This window comes from Rhea pennata, chromosome 15, assembly GCF_028389875.1.
Source record: "Rhea pennata isolate bPtePen1 chromosome 15, bPtePen1.pri, whole genome shotgun sequence".
Classification (NCBI taxonomy): Eukaryota; Metazoa; Chordata; class Aves; order Rheiformes; family Rheidae; genus Rhea; species Rhea pennata.
Window position 1 is genome coordinate 6,611,546 of NC_084677.1, and position 20,475 is coordinate 6,632,020.

The window sequence follows — 20,475 nt, forward strand, 5'->3', positions numbered from 1 at the left end:
CTTTGCATTGCACCGAAGTTTACACTGACACTAAGAAAACCTGCTTTTCACCTCATTTCTTATCTTTCAATAGGGTTAACAGTATCTTCCTACCAAGGCTCTGTAAGAAAAAAGTATTAACAGAACACTCAGAACCAGCAAAACTAGAGAAACCGTAAAATACACCCATCAGACACCTTACACCTAAGATCTAACATCCCAGCATTGCTTTCTGTTATCTTCAGTAACCTTTTATCATTGGAGTGCTGACCTTGTATTACCTCTTTTTTGTTACACATTTTGAAGTGCATAAAAATGCATACGTAAAGCACTGTTCCAGGTGACTTGGTTGTTACAGGTAAGTTAGTAGTTCTGGGCACTAGCCTTTTGTGAGAAGAAGGAAAGGCAAACAAAAACAGATTCAGATGAATAACTTTAAATCATGTGAATCAATTGTGGGAAAAAAAAGTGGAATTAACAGCATTTCCTTACAACACAAACAAGTTTAAATTCAGGCTTCTTTGCCAAATAGTAAGTAAATATACTAACAAAAAATAACTCCTGATAGTGTAACTATTAAAATGTATTTGGTAGTTGCAAGATGGCTAATACAGCAAAGCAGCATGAAATCATAAACAACATTTCCTACAGGCTTGATCTGGTAGTCCTACCTTTTACTGCATAAAAACATTGTGTGGGTACACAACAGTGACAATCTATGCTGTGCCACATCATGCAAATATACTGCTCAGTTTAGATGTGTAAGTGGAAGATCTTGGGCCCCACTAACCGCAGTCGCTGACTATACTGTTCCTGAAGTGGCGCTTTTACAAAGGAGTCGCTACTACGGATTCTAATTAATGCAGTGCACTGAATACAACAATCCAAATTATAACAGAAAAGCAGAAAGATACTGTTTACTTTTGTAAAGCATGTTGTAAAAGATGCTCTGTGTGCTGATTTGGTATTTTTACATTTTGACATTTTGAATTTTTTTCAACAGATGCATTTCAGTTAAAACAGGTTATATATGAGAACAGAGAAAATAGATTATATATAATCAGCTTAGAGAAAAGACTATGTGGAGAGGAAAAGCTATGACAGAAAACTAAATTCTAAGTGGCATGAAAAAACATTGAACAATTATTTTCTATTCACAATATAAGGAGCAGTAAATGAAACAAAACCCCAGAACACGGGTTTAAAGCAAACAAATGAAAATCTGTTTTCATGCAGCACGCACAGCATTTGAAACATTTTGTCAAAGGATGCTCTGGATGCCAAGACACGTTACCAGCCCCTTAAAGCTCAAAGACAGTTATACCAGTTAAAAATAAAAAGCCCACATCACACAGCATGCTGTGTTTGACACTAACCAAGAAAGGAAGCGGAGGCCAAGGCCAGGGAAGGGAAATGGGAACAAGGAGAGTAAGTATTAAAGCAGTGTCACTCAGGCCCCAGCAACTTCTGGTCCTGGGATTTCAGGTGCTGTGATGGGTGTTTCCGCATTTCACCATGCCCTACGACTAAGGTCCCCACTTTTCAAACTAAAGTAAATCCTCAGTATTTGCAACATCCCAGGCAAGGAGTGCCTCAGTTTAACGGTGATATACAAAGTATCTCTTTTGCTCTTTATTTTCAACCTATCCTTTGATCACTGCATTTGATGGACTTTAGTTCTCAAATTGGAAGAGAGATCTCTAATTGCTTCTATTTCGCTTTCTCATGTCACTTCTGCTCTCCAGACTTCTATCCTATCTTTCCTCAGTTTTCCTCAGTTATCAGGGAAGCCAAGGCCAGGCAGAAGCACCCTAATCTACTAACTCATTATTCCTATAGCAGCCATCTGGGGTCTGATGATCTTTAGTTTCCTCTCTGTACCTTCTTACTTCTACCATACCTTTTCACAATGAAGGAAAGAAGGCTGTTAACTGGACTGCACTCGGTATTCAAGATGCAGAAGCAAAATGAACTAGTCCAAAGCACATATTATTACCCGTTCACTCCCAAAAGCAAAGAAGCGAATGTAAGAGTAGCCCATCAAAAGCTATTAAAACACAAGGAAGTAGACTACTAAGGCTCAGAAATCCTTCAGGGAGAGCAGAGCAGGGAAATGAACACTCCACTTCTACCCTGTTTTAATGCTCTTGCCATAGGCATCTGCAACTGGCAAAGTACAAGACACAGGGTTAAACAAAATTTTTGCGTGACTCAGTACGGCTGTTCTCATAAAGACATGCGGTTTTCATAAGAGCCTTTTGACCATTAATACTGAAAAATCCACTACCAGCCTAAATTTTGTAAAGAATGGAGTAAAATAAAAAATCCAAGATTCATAACTCAGAAATTTTAGATTGTCTACAAACTTTACGGTGAAAAAAAAATCCTATTACATGAGTATTTAGCACTTCATACTCAAAATAACCAAATATCAAAGTCAACTTTCTCTTCAATAAAAAGAAGCACCCATGACAACATGGCACATCTTCAGGGAGCTGGGCCTCAGGCCCCAAGTCGAGCCCTGCATCCAGATCGGGACTGCTCTGCCCTGCAACAAAACGAAACGTCTGCGTTCCCCACAATTCGCTTCTCATGCGAGCGCTACACACAGAACTGCATCACAGACCAGCTGTGGTAGAAAAGCAGCAGGCAGAGCTGAACTCTTGCATCTGTCCAGTACTGATAAATCTTAACCTCATTTCAGGGTCAATTTTACAAGTCTAGATTCACCGTAGAGAAAATGGCAACAAAGAGAACATGAAGAATGGTTTAATTAAGTGCTGTACGTGAACTCATGTGTGTGTGTTGTGTTAACAGAGGATCATTTAAGAAGTTTCCTCATACTGATGCAATAAGCACTGCTGGTAAAGTCATTATTTTTATTTTCTGCTGCAATTCAGTTTTCACCACTTTGTAAGTTTATTAGCACCCAGCTTTCAGACTGAATGATAAATACTGATTTTAGGAGAGTCTCACTACAGAAATATACATTTTGGGTTAATTCTACCATCACTTTTCACTGTAATTAACAGAAACTAATTATGCTCTCATCCAAAATTAACAACCTGAGAGGGAGCAAAACAAGAAAAAACACATTCAAACTGTAAATTAGAATGCCTCAGAATGAGCTGGGCAAGAAACTGCTTTTTTGTTCTGTAAGACACAGATTTCAGTTTTCTATTCTCCATCAGTCTCCCAAATTCCTGAAAGACAATAGTTCCCAGGAGTTTTTCAGGTTGTTATTTAACAAGCTAAATCTTTTATTCTCTCCTGTTAGTACTCCTCAGTATTCTACAAAAATTTCACTGAGCCAAACATGAGAAATAGCAAATGATTTCACACTGGCAGAGCGCCCACCTACAATACCGCACTTCACTGACACCCCTGGTCTTGTATTTTGCAGTCCAAAGCCTGGCAATCGTTAAAATGATTTGAACAGCCTGACACAGGACTGAACCAAGCATCTTCCTTAGTCTTCACAACAGACTCATTAGCTTTCAAAACAGTCTAGGCTTTCCTCTTTTTAAACAAGACTTAACCTTCATTTTCCCTTTCCATTATGATAGTAACATTTTCTTCCAAGTGCTAATACCGACTGATAATTATTTAGCCTCTGAGAAAAAGGTAGCTGATGTCGTAAAGTATTTTTTAAGATGAGCTTCTCTCTACTGTCTTGAAAATGTAAGTTACTATACTGAAAATGTTCTAATGAGCAGAAACCAAACTGGTAGTAAACTGTGTTAATTATTTGATACTGTCTATACAAAGAACATTTTTGCTCAAAAGAAGAATCACAGCTGAAGACCTGTAACATATAGGAAACAAGGAATCTCATATATTAGCTTCCATTATTTACAAAGGAATTCTTAGAAGAACAGGAATTTTGTAATCCTCAGGTAAACACTCCACTGACAATTTTATCACTTTTCCTGTCAGCAATTTTAAGTCTTTTTTAATGAAAACAAAATAAAAGATTCAAGAAATAATAAAAAGGCTTTTCTTATTAGACCTATTCAAGTTTTAAATATCCAGCTTACAAGTTTGGTGCCAAAAAAGGTCGCCACAGGACCAGGTAGTCAAATCCTCACATTTGTTAAACACAATCAGAAGTCTACTCTGATATATACACAAAAAAGACACAACAGTACACACACTTTGAGGTTAGCTTTATCTTTTGAAACATAGAGAGAAATGCACTGAAATAAATCAAACTACTGTGTAACCCTCCAAATTCGTATTAGCTGAGAACAACTAAATTCAAGACTCCAAAATCATGCTATTTGGAATACAAACACGAGTAAAAAATATCTACCGATAAAACACAAAATCTTGTAAAGCAGCAATCACTTTTAACACAATTCTTCATCACAGATCCAGCATCTTGAACCACACACATCACACAGTAACATTTGCAGCTGCAAACTTCAAAAATATGTGGTTTATGCAAATAATGCAAACAACTATTTTAAAAACAGTAACTTCAGAGTCACATTCAAAAAAACCAAGACCTTCCACCAATGTAATTTTGATTTCATCTTACAGTGCAACCAAGCAGAGGCCAAGTGGAGGGATGCTGCTTCAGATGGCGTTTGTTTTATCTGCTGGGGCTCCTGCGTATTTCAGCTCTCTCATCAGCTCCCATGTGTGTCACCATCCCAAGTAATTATTTCACCATAACCCTCTTTCCAACTCGTTCCTGCGCTAAAGCACTTTATGTCCTCCACATTTTTCCCCCCCAAAGGCATTCAATTTCCTCCTGACTTTGTAAGAGCCACTGCTTCTACCTGCTGTACTCTCACCTTACCTCAACATGACTGGATGTAGCACATAAAAACGGTCATGCCATATACAGCGAAATACAGTTAGCTCCTTACCTCGGGACATTCATGTTAAAGCTTTAATTTTAAAAAGGCTTTAGCTTTTTACCCTGAAATGGTAAGGAAAAACTAAATTGGTAGAAAAATTGTGTTTCAATAGCATTCTGGGTAACTGCTCTCAGAGCCTAAATGCAACAAAACAGACTTGAAATGTCTTTTATACAGCTGACTACTGCATGTCATCCAGTGAATTAAATATTTGTATGCTCTGCAAAACATCCTAATTCCACAAATATACTCCCAATCTCAATATTCTATTCTTTCTGGAAAATCTCGATGACTATTTCTGTTTTTGCTCTATTGCTAGCATCACTCATCTGAAGAAAATTCTGAAGACTTCCAAGATTAACTACCATCTTCCTGCTTTGCCTCTGGCTAGAAGATGACATAAACATTGCCACTGAACTGAGTTTTATCTCAAATTCCTTATTCCACTAATGATAACTGATTCTTCCTTTGTCTCAGGAAACCTGTAAGTCCCGTAAGTTCTCTCGAATAATATACATCATTTGTGGCTGGTGTCGTCATCACAAAGTAGGTGGCTGCTTGCACACAGCTGCAACACAACCCTTAACAACTCACACTCTTCTTTTGATCTACCTGGTCCATTTACATTTCCTGCTGTACCTTTCGTGCCACAGCTGCTGTCAATGTTTTGGGCACACCTTCCCTCTATTTTTCCTGGACCACTTTTGAGTGAATTTGAAACTGCACACAAAGAGTTTTCCTTGGCAGACCAGGGTGGAGAGAGATTATGCATGGCATCAGGTCAGAGGAGAGAAGAGAGAAATAAATCTAAAGATAGAGACATACCAAAAACTGTCCAGTATCTAATTCCTGGCCCTCTATAAACTCTAGATTCTTTTCTCAAAATATTTTTCCGTTAAGAAAGAAGAATCTATATGGGTATACTTCTTTCAGAAACAGAATTTATTTAAGAGATATTGCTCAAGAAACAGAAGTATATACAACAAAAAAATAATCTGCAATCAGTGTGAATCATCTGAAAACTTTTCATCTAAAAGTCACTATTCAGTAGCCTAAACTGACCAGAACTTAAGCCAAGAGCTCCAGTTTAAATGTCATTATTTTCAGGTTTGATCCAAACTTTAAATGAGCCCCAGATGTTGCCACTCAAAGACAGAATAAGACAAAGATTTAAGAATGGTTAGAGACAGTCAATTCACAGAAACAGTAATAACTTAGCTGCAACTTTTATTCGTACAAGAATACTAGAGTATATACAGAGGAAACTTTCAGGAAAAAAAGGAAAAAGTGTGTCGTCCTTTTGCAAAAAGGATAATAAGAGATACAAAAACAATAAAGAATTTAGACAAAACAGACTTGAAAATGAAAAGAGAATGCTTTTCTTCCCCTCCTTCCCCTCCCCAAGATTATCAAGAAAGAGAAGTTGCACTCAAGGATCAGAAAAAGAGCAATAAAAGAAAATCCACTTTGATACAGTATTCAGTTATTTCACTTACCACTACCACCAACAAAAAAACACAAAATCAGAAAAAAAAACAGGTGCCTGTAAGTGGCAGTATGTTGAGTTTATCAGGGTAGGAATAACACTGGCATACTTTTTGCAGTTAAGATGCACAAAAGGAAATTTTATCTCCTTACATATAATAGGAGAGTCTTTACTAGTTTCAGCTTGTTCACAAACCCAATCAAACATAATACATTGTCTATATTTTTAACCAGCAGGTACACTTTCTTCTTCCTATTACGCTCTTTGATCATAAAAACACAAAAATAAAGAAATTAAACATGCACGTCTTGATTTGTTCTAGTTCATAAGGCCAAGCTCAGGTGTTTTATGTTCCTGTGGCTCTTTACTCTTGACACATTTTCAGCACCCTTCTAAGACCAAAGAAGCTCACAAAAGCAGAGAGATAAACACACACAAAAGGTACAGTGGGTATACATCTGCCTAGCTTTGGCTTGGATAGCCTAGAAAAACAGGAGACTGCTTTAAACATCCAGATGATAATCTGCAGGATGCTATTTTGCTAGGGATCTTCTACAAGGCTGTAGGATTCCCCTCTCAAGGCAAGGCCATGGGATTTAACGGATACTCAGCTGTATGGCAGGAGTGAGGAAGCCACTGCAAGAACCAGACTGCAGGACCAGGGCAGAAACAGTATGCCAACGACTTGTAATGGATTGCACAACCCAACACGAAAGCTGTTGCTTCATCATACTAACCACTGCACACCCTCTGTTCTGTTAAAATATTTGCTTCAAAGTGTTGACACAGAATTATGATTGCAGAACAAAGCAAAACACCTTTCAATAAGTATTTTGGGTTTAGATTCTGTTATTGTTTCTGCCATCATAGCTGCCGAGAGATGCAGTGCTCAGAGCCAAATTTGTATTTTTAAGAAGTTTCTGGAAAAAAATGTATTTTATTTTGATTCTTTTCCACAATGATACTAGCATACAGTTTCTCATCACAGATAGACAGGAACATTATACATGTAAAAATTATAATGCCAAAAGTGTTTATTCCTTAGCACCTAATACAACTCAGATCTTGCTGGGTAGCATTCTTGTAGTCTGACCACATTTCAAATTACTGAAACTATAATCTATCTTCTAAGGCCCAGTAGTTCTGGGCTCATTCTGTACTTTGAGTTGTCCATGGAGCATTCATCTGAATACTGAATTCCCTACTAGGGAAAGAAAGGAATTTATCCCAGATCTATTCACTAAATGCCTCAAAAACAAACCGACAAAACAAACAAACAAACAAAAAAACCAAAAAAACATTTGCACATATGCAAACTAAAACCTTGTAATACAAAGCACTCTAGAAAAATTATAAGATCTGTGTATGGGATCCTGAAGAACCCTGTTACACAGACTGCTAAATGATAGCACTGCCTAAGCTGTATTTTCAGTGGTGCCCTGCGACAGGACGAGAGGCAACAGGCACAAACTGAAACACACCAAGTCCTGTCTAAACACAAGGAAAACACTTCTTTCCCGTGAGAGTGACAGAGCACTGGAACAGGTTGGCCAGAGAGGTTGTGGCACCTCTGTCCTTGGAGATATTCGAGAGCTGTCTGGACACAGTCCTGCGCAGCCTGCCGTGGGTGACCCTGCTCGAGCAGGGGCACTGGAGCAGACGATCTCCAGGTCCCTGCTAACCTCAACCAGTCTGTGAGTCTGTACTAACTGCATGTTATAATTACTGCTCTAGGGATATATATACACACTTTACTTACCTGGAAAAGAACATATTTTTTAATGCAGAAATATTTAATATTTGTGTAGAATGTCATTTTGAGCATGAAGAAGATTGCTGGACATGCAAAGTTTTAATTTAATTTGTTACATTATCAATTTTAACCAATATGTAAATAAATACAAAACGGAGTCAAATAAAAAAGCAGCTTTTAACTTTCTGTGCTACAAGTAAAGAATAATGCCAGACTCACCAGAAATTTTTATTTTAGCAGAGCAGTCATTTTACAGGAATGCTTTTCTTAGGATGAAAGAAATGACCACTACACTACTACTAGTCACATGCTAGTACACTTGATATAGGCAGATTTTGGCTGGAGACCTATCCAGCAGCAACCTGAATACCAGCAATATAGTTTTTCAACACCTATCAATCAGAATCCCTGCCTATGCAGGTTCATAACCTTTGTGATGCTTTATCTTAAGGTAGAAACAGAAAAATCAGTGGACAACATTTCTTTCTGAAGCACATGTCCTAGGCCATCATGCATTTTCAAGACTAGAATGGCATTTTTGAGTTTTGTTCAGAAATAAATGGAGGATCAGGGGAAATCATAGCATATATGGGATGTACACAGGCAAGCCACTATTGCCAGTGGCACATATTGCTGTCTACACTATCACTTTCTTACTTTTTGTAATAATAACACGCATTTCAACATAGTTCTGACAGCCTAGCTCTAATCCTTATATTTGATCATCATTGCCTGAAAAATATATCTAAAAACCGGTTTAAAAAAAAATATCTGGAGAAAGGAGAAGATACCTCTCACCATTAAGACAAGCCACATATCTACAGTTATTTTTATTTTCTCCTAAACCTTACAAGAGAGCAAGTGGTTAAAACATACGCATAGGTCAATAGCCAAAGTATTGAATTAACATTAAAATATCATCTTAAAATCTCTTTTGCTCCTAGCAACTAGAAGAGGGACAAATCAAACTAGCAAACAGCAGAGGGACAGATCAAACTTCTGTACAGATCCTGGCAGGCACCCTGCATATATTCAACCACAACATATGACCTACACTTACAGACCTCAGTGAGTGAATTTAAATGGGGGAGAAATGTGTTAGGGCAAGATAAGTGCTCCAGCTCCCAGAAAATTCATGCCCAAATCAATATAATCAATTACATAGTTATCCTTTGAATATAAACTGAACATCTGACTTTTGTACAGTGTTAAAAATTCTGTGTTACCCCTTTGAGCACTGGTACTACTCCTTGCCTAGCCAGAAGTTAGATGTCTTCGCAGTGGCAACAGATAGGAAAAAAACAGCCTCTTCCCTGTTCAGATCTAAAGAGCATCTAGGCATGGCTTCAACTAAGCATAAGCTATTCTACTAGAAAAATAACTGCAGGCCATTCACAGTTGCCTACTTCTCCAGGCTCTCTTCTGAGCTGGACCAGGATGGAGGCCAGACAAATTATTTTGGAAGTAGGGAGCTCTTTCTAGGAGCTCTTTTTTTCCCCCAACAGCACACCTTCCACCACCTTTAGTTCACTCTCACTTTGGAAATACAATGGCATAAAGCTGACTTGTATCACCTGCATCATTGCCTTAACTAGCATTAACTAGCAGCTCACACTATGAAACGGTGGGGGTAGAAATGACCCGTAAATTACTCAACAATTCCAGTTACTTCAAAAATGTTCTTAGATCAGAAAGCACAAACACAAATCTTTATTTACAAAAGTTGTATCCTGTCAAAACTTCAAATACCTTTACTGTACACCTATCCTTTGATTTAATAAAGCATACATCTCAGGTGGTTAATATGCATCTCAAGGTACATTAGAGATCAAAAATTAACATTTACCCACTTATCTTAATCTCTGACAATACTTTCCTCAAGCTATACTAACTAGACTTATTTACTATTTAGCTTCAGCATTAAGCCAGCTTTATATTCCCGAGTCTAACCTATGACCATAATGCTAACAACACAAGGTATAGTTAAACTGAATTTAAAATAACCAAATTTGCACATATTTTCCTATAAATTTTGCCAATAACAAAACAAGTTAACTTGAAATTTCTTCCAACAGGTCTACTGCAAACTGTTCTGTGTCCAATTACATTTCATAAACCAGTAGCTCCTGTTTAAATTAGAACCATTCAGCTGGCCAGGCAGTTAGCTGTCTGAATGTGACTTTGAAATTTTTATCACTGTGCTGATGAGGACTGAAAATACCAAAAAAAAAAAAAAAAAAAAAAGCTATTTTGGACAAGGGCTTGGAAAAACCCACTAAATAAATTTAGCTTATAATTGGAGGTAACTGTTTGATATTTTAGTACATACAGAAATCAGAAAACAGTAGCCCACTTAGTCTGTGAGAGAAAGCTGAAGGATCCTTTGGATGCATCTTCAAGTGAGAGACTATTTTTAGGTACATGGAGTAGCTGAGGAAGAGGATACTGAGAATGAGGCCTGCAGTGGGAGAAGACCACCCCCAGAAGTGGTCTGCATCTGATCAACACACAATTTTTGTGATATTAAGACCAGGCACTGCACCAGCACTGAAAGTTCTGTAGGGTTTGATTACATGCATTTCCTTCAAGTTTTGCTAGATCCCTGTCTTCTAATGCATTTCTTGGGAAGACAAGACCCAGCATCAAATAGAATACAAGGGTGTGGGGAGAAGAGGAAGAAAAGCAAAGAAACATTATTAAAGGCGTTAGAGTTTTCAATCCCTCCTGCCTCTTCACTCAATCTGTCCCAACTGTTTGTGGAACCAAACAGTAAACAAGATCAGTGAACTAATCAAGGTTAAAAAGAAACCCCAAATAAGAAAGTTATTTTAAACTCAGATCTCTTCATTCATCTGATTTATTAAGTGCTTCTACAACTGTGTTGTACCAGTGAGGAGGCAAAAGGCAGAGGCTGAGACCTCCTCTAGAATATGCATTTTCTCTAGGGCGGTGTTATACAGAACTATACCCAAACTCCTGTCCTGATTCCCAGGAGCATTTAAGAAGTCATCTGAAAGAATAACTAAAATAATGTGCCCAATCAAAATTCAAGACCTGCCCTGCACTTTAGGGTTAGAATCATCCCTTTTTGCACACTCTTAGCTGGACCGCTGCACAGCCATCTGACTGTACCAGTTACAGACACGCCGTGGACGTGGGAGATGCCCAACATCCCTGACTACAGAGGCCTCACACGCAGATCTGCTATGTGTGAACGTGCTCATGCTATTACATTTAAGCAGAAGTTGGGTAATGATAATAATGTTCTCACATAAAATAGACCTTTGCTGTGCTCCATTTTGAATTTAATGCTATCTGTAAAACTTTACTAGCAAAAGTATGTTTTCACACATATGGGTAAATAAACCATTAGGAAGGGTCCTGCGACTTCCATTCAGACTTTGACTATGCTGTACCTCAAGCAGCCCAGTACTGTTTGGGATTTGACATTAGTTTTGCTCTTTAAAGCTGCCACAAAGCTCCTAAATGTAGATTATTCTTTATTATTGATTTGCAATGTATGTTTATACAGATGCTTCTGGTGCATGCACAATTTGCTAGAAGACCAACAGATAAACTTACCGAATAGAATCACTTAGGGCTCAGTCTCTTGTGGCATTAATGTTAACACCTCTTGGTTCATTATACTGAAGGCTGCTGAAAGGTCTTAAAGAATTAGTTAGAATGTTTTCTTAATCCACCAAGAGAGGTCACTGACCAATAAAGCTGAAGTGATTTTATCCCAAGTTTACAGGTCTAAAGACAGATGCTGTGGTTCCATTTGCATTTCTTCAGTGCCAATGCCAACTCAGAATCTTCAAACGCATTCACACCTCTAGACCCTTCCCTTCGCTTGAGCCAATACAGCTGTTCATTCAGCTGCACAGTGAATAGTCTGCAGAAGCCACCGGACTCATGGTATAGCTACACAAAGTGACTTTCTGGCAAAGTAGAACAGATAGAATAAAAGATAAATAGGTCTGTTTATGAACACACAACTGCCAAACATGAAACTGCATTCATTTTTTCCTGCAAGTAAGTATTTCTCCCTTAACCTGAAGGCTCAATACTAATCTATGCCATTATCAAGAGATGACTTCCCAGGCAGAGATCCATTGGTAAGTAAAGGAATTGCACAGCTTTGCTCCACAGGGAGACCCCTGTAATCCTTTAGAGTAACACAGATCCAATGCCTCCCAAACTAACCCTTTACAACTATGAAAGGGGCAACTACATGATCAGTCAGTGTGTAAACCAAAGCATCAAGCCTGATGAACAGAATAGGTTAAAAGAGAAGACAAATTTGCAAGAAACAGTAAAATATCTTCAAATCAATATATAACTAAAGCAATAAACCTGAACAATAAAGTCACAGAATAATTTACATCGGGAATTGGGCTTCTTTTCTTAAAAGAAGCAAAAATATAATTTAACTTCTCTTAAATAATGTTTAAATGTATTAGCTCAATTACTAATATATTCACTATAAATGTTAATTCTGTACATCGTTCATTCAAGAATTAGCCACTTTATGAAATAAGTTTATATCACTGATCCATGATCTAAAGATGTATTCAAAAGGAATAACATTGATCCACCGTGATGGATTTAGAATTAAAACTTTTGCCAAATTTTGACAGGATTTTGCATCCTCATACTTTTATCAATATGTCCATCAATAATGTTGGAAATAATGATGTGTGCGCACAATTGGATATTTCTTATTTTGTAAGAACATTCTTTTTCTGTTGTACCTTGTGAAAACACAAGGCCAAGCTTAAAGCTATGGTAAACACTTACCAATGACACTCCTACACATCCTTTTGAATTTACACCAGGAAAAGAGAAATTATGAAAAATGGTTTTAAAATCTATAAACCTGCAAGCATTCTTAAAGCGAGTTCTGTATTAATACAGTCAATCACTTAAGATAAAAAATGTAAAGCTCTGAGTTACGTTCTCCTATACTTTTATAAGCATCAATCTGGTATGATTATACTAAAAAGATCATCACTTCTCCTAAGATGCAAACAACTTTTGCAATAGTTTTAGGAACTGCTTTGGAACTTTTCTCTCACAAAACATTTCAGCTCACTATCAACAGTGTCTTCTACTGGCTTGCAATATACTTCAGAGTGTGAGTCAAGATGCTGGTTTCGATGCGGAAAGCCTTAAGCTGTTCAGGACTGAAGTGTGGAATACTGTCTATCTACCTGCGCATACGCAAAAATAAGCTGAGGTGCTGGTGTTTTCTCTTCCTCAGTTTCAATGGAAGGTTCCTGGCACCACATCTCCTCTGAGGAGCGTGCATTCGGAGCTTCACTACTGCAGTAAGAGAGAGCTCCAGGTTTGCAGATGCTGAATGCTGCATTTTTCTAGAATATTTGGAGAGTCACTACAAAGCATGATATTTTTGTTTAAATCCCCATGATTAAATGAGTCAAGAGTAACTTATTTCAGTAATGTTTAAAACAGCTGCCAAATATCAATTAACAACAAACTGAGATATGCTACACTAATTATATCGTAGAATTTGAGAGTTTTATCAAAATTTACCATTTACTTAAAAAAAAAGTTCTTACACCAAACTATCGAGTTGTGTTGTTCTAGCCGCATATTATGTCCAACACAGGACAGTTTTTAAATGTGTTTTTGCATTCTGAAGAGTAACCCAAAGATCCCTAGGTATTATGGCAAAAGATGCGCTAAAACGTATTTTTATGCAAAAAAAAAGTCTTTGCCAAACTGCAAATATTCAGTACAGTTTAATCATTTTCAAAATCCATCTATCAATTTCCAGAGTTGGTTATAAGCTGAATTATTTCTAGTTGACAAAATCTCAGCCTCTTAACGAAGCAAAGGAAACTCAAACTAGACTAAAACAGTACTTCCAAGCTGAGCATTCTCTCTCTGCTGGCAAGTCATTCAAAATCCATTCTGTTCTCTCGATGCTTCTAAAGTTACAGAGCTTGTTTTTACTATAATCAGCAAGCCTAGGTCAAAAAAAGGCTCAGCAGAAAAACTAAAATCTAAGAGTTAAGTCTAAACCTGCAACAATATGTACAGATACATTATGCTACAGCAGTTGCCAGTGATTATGTGCACTTTTATTCCATGAATACATAGCTTTTTGATAGTGTATCAAATTACAACACTGAAAACATCTAAGCAAAATACTTTAAATAACATAAGTAACCAATAAAAATGTTCTTGAAAAACAACTCTGCATATTTAATAACCTAATAACACACCAGTCGCCAGCCCCTCGTCTACTTGCCAAGGCACCTTACAATAAATGTTAATCATGTTGCTGATAATGTCAAACCAGTATATATCAAATTTTATATGTATTAACACAGATAATACATTTGAGAAGAAAGACGCTTGCTGTGGATTATGCATATCTTCTGTTGCAAGCCATCCAATACTTTACTCTTTCACAATCAACTCGTAACAGACACTAGATACAAACTAATCTAGGACACCTCACAGCACAGACCAAAGAAAACAACGGCTTATTTTAAGTTTATAATCATTTAAGAAAAATTGGATGCTTCACACACTCTAAACCAACTCATTTTCACCCTTACCCCAAATATCAAATGATGTCATGCAAGATGTACCGGCTAAACTGGTCTAACTGCTACAGGCTGGAAGCACTGTGTAGATTTACCTGTGACAAATTATTCTGCAGGTATGAAACTGATTCATTTCAAACAGTCTCAAACAACTATCTCCAACTGTGTTCTTAAAGTTTGGCATTATATTACTTTTACATACATGATTCGCTACACTATCCAGGACAGTGACCTAGTAACAACAGGTAGCCGATTTTACCTCTGTTCTGAATTCAGTCAATACCATGCAACAACTGAACGGAGTAAAGAAGTCTGATATAAAAATATGTATATCATTCATCTTGAACAGTATGCTACTTCCTTCTGAATTCTACGTACATTTTACAATATTTCACTTAGTTCACTTCTCCTTCACAGAAGTTTACTAAATTTAACCATCTATTTATCACTCTGCTCATGAAGAGCAAACCTGGCTACAGCCCTCTCTGCAAAGCACCGATGCTGCGCTCTCAGCTGGCGCCGAACAGCTATTGGATAATGATGCAACACACATCTTTTCCCAAGGCCAAGTGTGCCATTTCCAGAGTTGCTAAGTATTACTGAAAGGTGGAACAAGAGCCCAGTTCTTCACTCTTAGGTATAGACATTAAACCTCAGCATCAACTGATTTTGGTTATGTCTGCTGCATCAGCATTTTTATCTCCCCTCATATGAGCATCATCCACTTCATGGAAAAATGTCAAGGCTGGAGAGGGGAAGTGGCAAGGAGAACATATAAACAAGCAAATACCCATCTTCACATAACTTTAGTCTGGATATTGTCCTTTCAAACATACCATCCCATTTTATCACCACTTGGCTAGAAGCAATACAGAAGACAGACAGTATAGAAGACAGGCCTTCAGAAAAAAGGCAGAGAAGCAGGATAAAGAGCAAGCAGACTTGTATTAACTCCAATGATTTTAAAAAGCCCAGAGTTAAGTTTCACATGACAGTTTTGTATAGCCCTTCCAAATAAATAAATAAATAAATAAAATTTTTTTTGATAGCCAGGGCAGGATTTCTTTCTGAAACGAGGACCATCATCCACAAAACCAGTTCTATTAATTATATTATCCAAAGCAAAAAAATTGAATGAACAGTACATTATGCATGCAAATTGTATTAAATTGCCAGGAACTGAGAATGTCAATGAGGACAAAACATTAGAGGGAAGTAACCATTCAGAAGACAAGCGGAAAAAAAAAAAGTTAATGTATCCAAAACTGATATTACACGGTGGGGCAGAAATCTAGTAAATGCTGGTAGTAGTGGTAAAAATATCAGGGAAAAGAGCAAGCTAGGTATAAACTTTCAATTGCATAGAAACTGCAAAAAGGGCAATTTTAAACTTTTGACATATATGCATGCACAGAACAACATGTCAAAAATATTTTCTCGTGTTCTTTCTAAATATCTTGTGTCAACTCACTTGGAATTCAAATCTCAACTCTAAATTGCCCTAACTAGCAAGAAGTTCAAAAAACCCAGCAGTGCTCTGAGAGGATTTAAGGCTGATCTAAAGAAAACTTAAGCGTGTAAGCGGAATTACCAATCACCTAGTTTTCGAAGACTAAGATACTTTCTTGGTAAGCATGTGTGCTTGCCACATTAAAAAAAAAAAAAAAAAAAAAAAAAAAGCAAGCTTTTCCTTTTCCGTAATGGGAAACACAAGCATACAACTAAGGGCAAAGAGCTGCAACTACAAAGAGGAAGATTCAATCTATAAGCAAGGGAAAGCTACAGTTATTAAGCTGCAAAAGAGACTTTCCACAGAGGGACTGAAAGCACTGTATGAAATACGCAACTGTAGATTTGTATTAAGCCAAGTTCTTTGATGTTGAGTTAGATATATTTGCTCAAAGAACTTACAGAGGAAGTACATATACCATATCTGGGCTGAGATTCAATTACACCTTACAGAACAACTCACTAGTAACTAAACAGGTAGGTGTAATTCTTGCACAATAAAGCAACTTTCAGTATAAAAAAATCTATTCTATTTCCCCCCAATTTAGTTAGTCTATGGGCAACTAGAACTCTTCAGAATTTGAACAGGGTAATTTACTAGTTGCTGTCACAAGCTGTTAGTTCTAAAACTGAGGCAGGCTCACGTCCGTATGCCCAGTCTGTTTTGATGAACAAGCGTCCATGTTGGCTACAAACATGTGCTTTTATGCAGCAATGAACACGGGGTACATACCAAATCCACTACTTCTGACACTGTTTGGCCAAGGTAACTGTCAGCATCCACGCCAGCTCAAGCAGCCCTTCTTGTTCCTTCCCACTACTGTGCCAAACTCATCACGTTCGTACAACACTAATGAAGCTGCAGTGTGAACGAGATTAAAAATTAAACTACATAAAACTACATTCTATTTTTAATTTTGATCACTATATAGTCACAAAGAGCTGCCAAACTGCCGGAGTGGTACAGGAGATGAGAACGAGCACCAGCAAATGATGCATTTGTCTAACTTTTACCCTCAGCTACAGAAGCAATTGCCTTCAACTAAAGGGAAGTATTTTTAAGCAGACCTTGTAAATTTAAATTTTCTGTCTCCATGCATCACTGCTGCCATACGCTAATATGAATAAAGCTCAGTACAAACACAATATCCACAGGTAACAGTAGACTAAACATACAAAAAAAGGCAATTCATAATACATCATCATTCTAGCAAGTACTGCAAGTGGGCTAGCTTATATCACACACAGTCCCCCAGAGCAGACACCTGCCCCTGACCAAAGCTATCACAGCTTCTTCCATTTATGCTACATAGATTAAGTACTACTCCTTTTTAAAGCGAATGTCTTCCTCTCTCCTGAAGTCTGATAGCCCTGTCTTGTACAACTCTCATTTATACCAACTGCCCAAAAGATGGTCAAGGAAGAGTAAATTGCTCAGAGAAAGGAACAAGAGAGCAGGCACTCAAAATATCACATCTAATTTAATTCAGAAGAGTTTAATTCCACACTTCTAGTACTACTTCTGAAACAGTTATTCCACTCACTTAAAACTGTTCATCTAGTACAGCTGTGTACAGAAGTGAACCTTCATGTAATTCAAAATCAAGATGTGCAATTTTCCACTGTACATTCTTCACATACCTCCTAAATCTGATGTGATCACCCAGCAAAGAATGGCATCTGACACTGTTTTATGCACATTAAAAGTAAGTTAATTATGTTATTAAATATTTTCCTCGCTGCTTTAAATTAAAGCACAAACACCTATATAATAACATGACAGACATTGATTTGTACAATAAATGAATACATATGTACGACAAACTTTTAATAAAAAAAAAAAGTAGTGAAAATCTAACCTCACCAATCTGGTAAACTTAACACCAATTCCTCAAGAAAAGTCAAGCATTCCAAAAAGCTCTGAAACCTAACATTTTATTGCAAAAATAGACAGTTAAATAAGCTCTTGCAGACTAGTAAATTAATAATATCACTCTGAACCAGCTGTGCATTGCCTAACTAAACTCAAATAGATTTCTGAGATAATGCTTTCTCAGTGTTGATATACACACAGACTCTTCCGGGTGGAGATGGCCACTAGCATAAGATTCGCTCAAACATCAAAGGTATTTCCACTTATATTTCAGTGTCAGTGTTTTCCCACTGACAGAGGCGACACAATCCAAGCATGTACTAAACACCTTAAACTGTTCAAAAGCAGAGCATCAAGCCCATTAAAAAAAAAAAAAAAAAAAAAAAAAAAAAAAAAAAAAACAAAGATACATTACATACAGTCAGTATTCTAAAGGATGTGAATATTGGGAAAGGTTAGACTGCTAAGGGCTATCAAACAATCTGCTGGAGAATATATTCCACAGGATGTTAACGTGCATAAATACACACAAATATAAGGTATTTTTTTAAAAACCAGTCCCTTGTATATATTTGCCAGATACTATAAAAATGCCAACTTGGAATTTTTTCTAAAACAAGAAAAACAGACAAAGTCACTCCAACAGTACCTAAGTTTTAACTATTATTTTATGAAATAAAGCTTTATGTTTAAAAAAGGAAGGCTTTAAGTAATGACCTTCTAATTCTGAAATTAGTCTCACAGTCACTATGACAAACTTCCCCTAAAACAGCCTTTTTTATTCATAATTTCAATGTGTATTTTAAAGTAAAAACCCACATTTGCTAAATCAACAGTCACACCACTCACGGAAAATACCTGGTGTCGGCGACTGTGTTTGTTGTTGTTCGCTCCAATATCTGCATTCACAACCAGACCTTCTAAACGGTATCTAACTAGTTTGGCGTTTTTGACCTCCAAGTCAAATACCGTTGGTATACACAGCATAGAGTGATGATTACCCCTTGCTTATGAAATAAAATCCCACTGTGCGCTTGCCCAAAATTGTTTTTAATTTGTTGGATACGTAGGTAAGGTGCAGTTCACGCGGGGCGGGGGCGGAATAATAGTAATAATAATTAAAAAAAAATAGGAACAGCGTGAAAATACTAGAGGGGCCACTTGAGAGACTCCGCTGGACACAAGTCGGAAACAAGCCTGAAAACGTAGTGCCTCCTTGATGAAAACAGCGCAACTGCATGACGGTGCAGGATCAGGGCCCGCCGGCTCCGCAGCCACACATGGCCCGCGCGCCGCCGCCGCCGGCCCGCGCTAGGCCCGGCCGCCGCCGCCGCTGTAAATAACCCTCCGAGGAGGGTTAATTAAAAATGGCGAGCAGCGGGTGTACAATGAGCGGCCGGGCCGGGCCGGGCCGGGCCGCGGGGAGGCGGCGGCAGCGGAGGGGGAGCCGCAGCGCCGCAGCCCCCGCAGCCCGCCGCCGCCGCCCCGCTGCAGCCCCTTCCCCCGCGGGAGGCAAAGGTGCGGCAGGGCCGCCCGGCGCGGCTCGGCGCGGCTCGGGCACGCGGCCGCCGGCGCCGCTCCCCGCCCGCCCGCACCTTGCCCCGGGGAGGCCGGCGCCCCTTTGTGCCCCGCGCCGCAAGCCGCCACCCGCTGCCCGGGGAACCCGCGAGCCGAGCCAAGCCGAGCCAGGGCCCCGGCTTTACCTTCCATCTCCATGTCCTCGGGCTCGCTCAGCTGCTGCTCCCCGGGCTTCTGGTGCTGCTGCTGCTGCTGGTGGTGGTTCATGTCGGGCTGGGGCGCGGGCTCGGCGGCGGCGGCCTGGGCCTGTCCTGCTGGGGGCTGCGGGCCTGCGGCGGGAGGGGAAGGGGCGGAGGAGCGGCGGGGCCTGGGCAGCGGCCGGCGCTGAGCAGCGGCCTCGGGGGGCTGCGGCGGGGCCGCGGCGGGCAGCGAGCGGGCGGCCGGAGGCGGCAGCGAGACGCGCACGTATTTGCTCGCTATTCGCCCAATCTCGGCGGCGGCGCCCGCTCGGGGGAAGGGGAGGGGAGGAGGGACCGGCCGGGGGGGGGGCGGCTTCCCCGGGGGCCGGGCGCAGGGCGGGGGGGACGCGGGAGATCAGGAGCCAGGGCCCGGCGGCGGCTGCCCCCTCCCCCGGCGGGGTGTCCGGGCCGCTGCGAAGCCGCGGAGGCGCCGCGGGGCCCCTCCTCTGCCCTCCCGCCCCGCCGGCGCCCCGCGGAAGCCGCTGGCCCGAGGCCGCCTCGCTGCTGCCGGCCCGCGGGCCGCCCCCGTCGCCCGTGCCCCGGCGCGCTGCTGCCGCTCCGCCGCCGCCAGCGCTCTGCGCCTCAAAATGGCGGCCGCGCTGAGCGCCGTGAAATGTCACATCCGCATGAGGGGCAGCCCAGCGCGCCGCGGAGGGGAGCAGCGCCGCGGCCGCG

General features: G+C 39.7%; 1 protein-coding gene across 1 annotated transcript in view; it reads right to left on the minus strand.

Moving 5' to 3' along the window:
- The window catches only part of USP7 (ubiquitin specific peptidase 7), a 71,709-nt gene extending 51,399 nt beyond the window's left edge, over positions 1-20,310 (minus strand). The window contains exon 1 of the mRNA XM_062587892.1: positions 19,747-20,310. Within this exon, the coding sequence (XP_062443876.1) occupies positions 19,747-19,828 (82 nt within the window). The 5' untranslated portion in view covers positions 19,829-20,310. The remainder of the gene's footprint in view (positions 1-19,746) is intronic.
- Between the last annotated feature and the right edge of the window lie 165 nt (positions 20,311-20,475).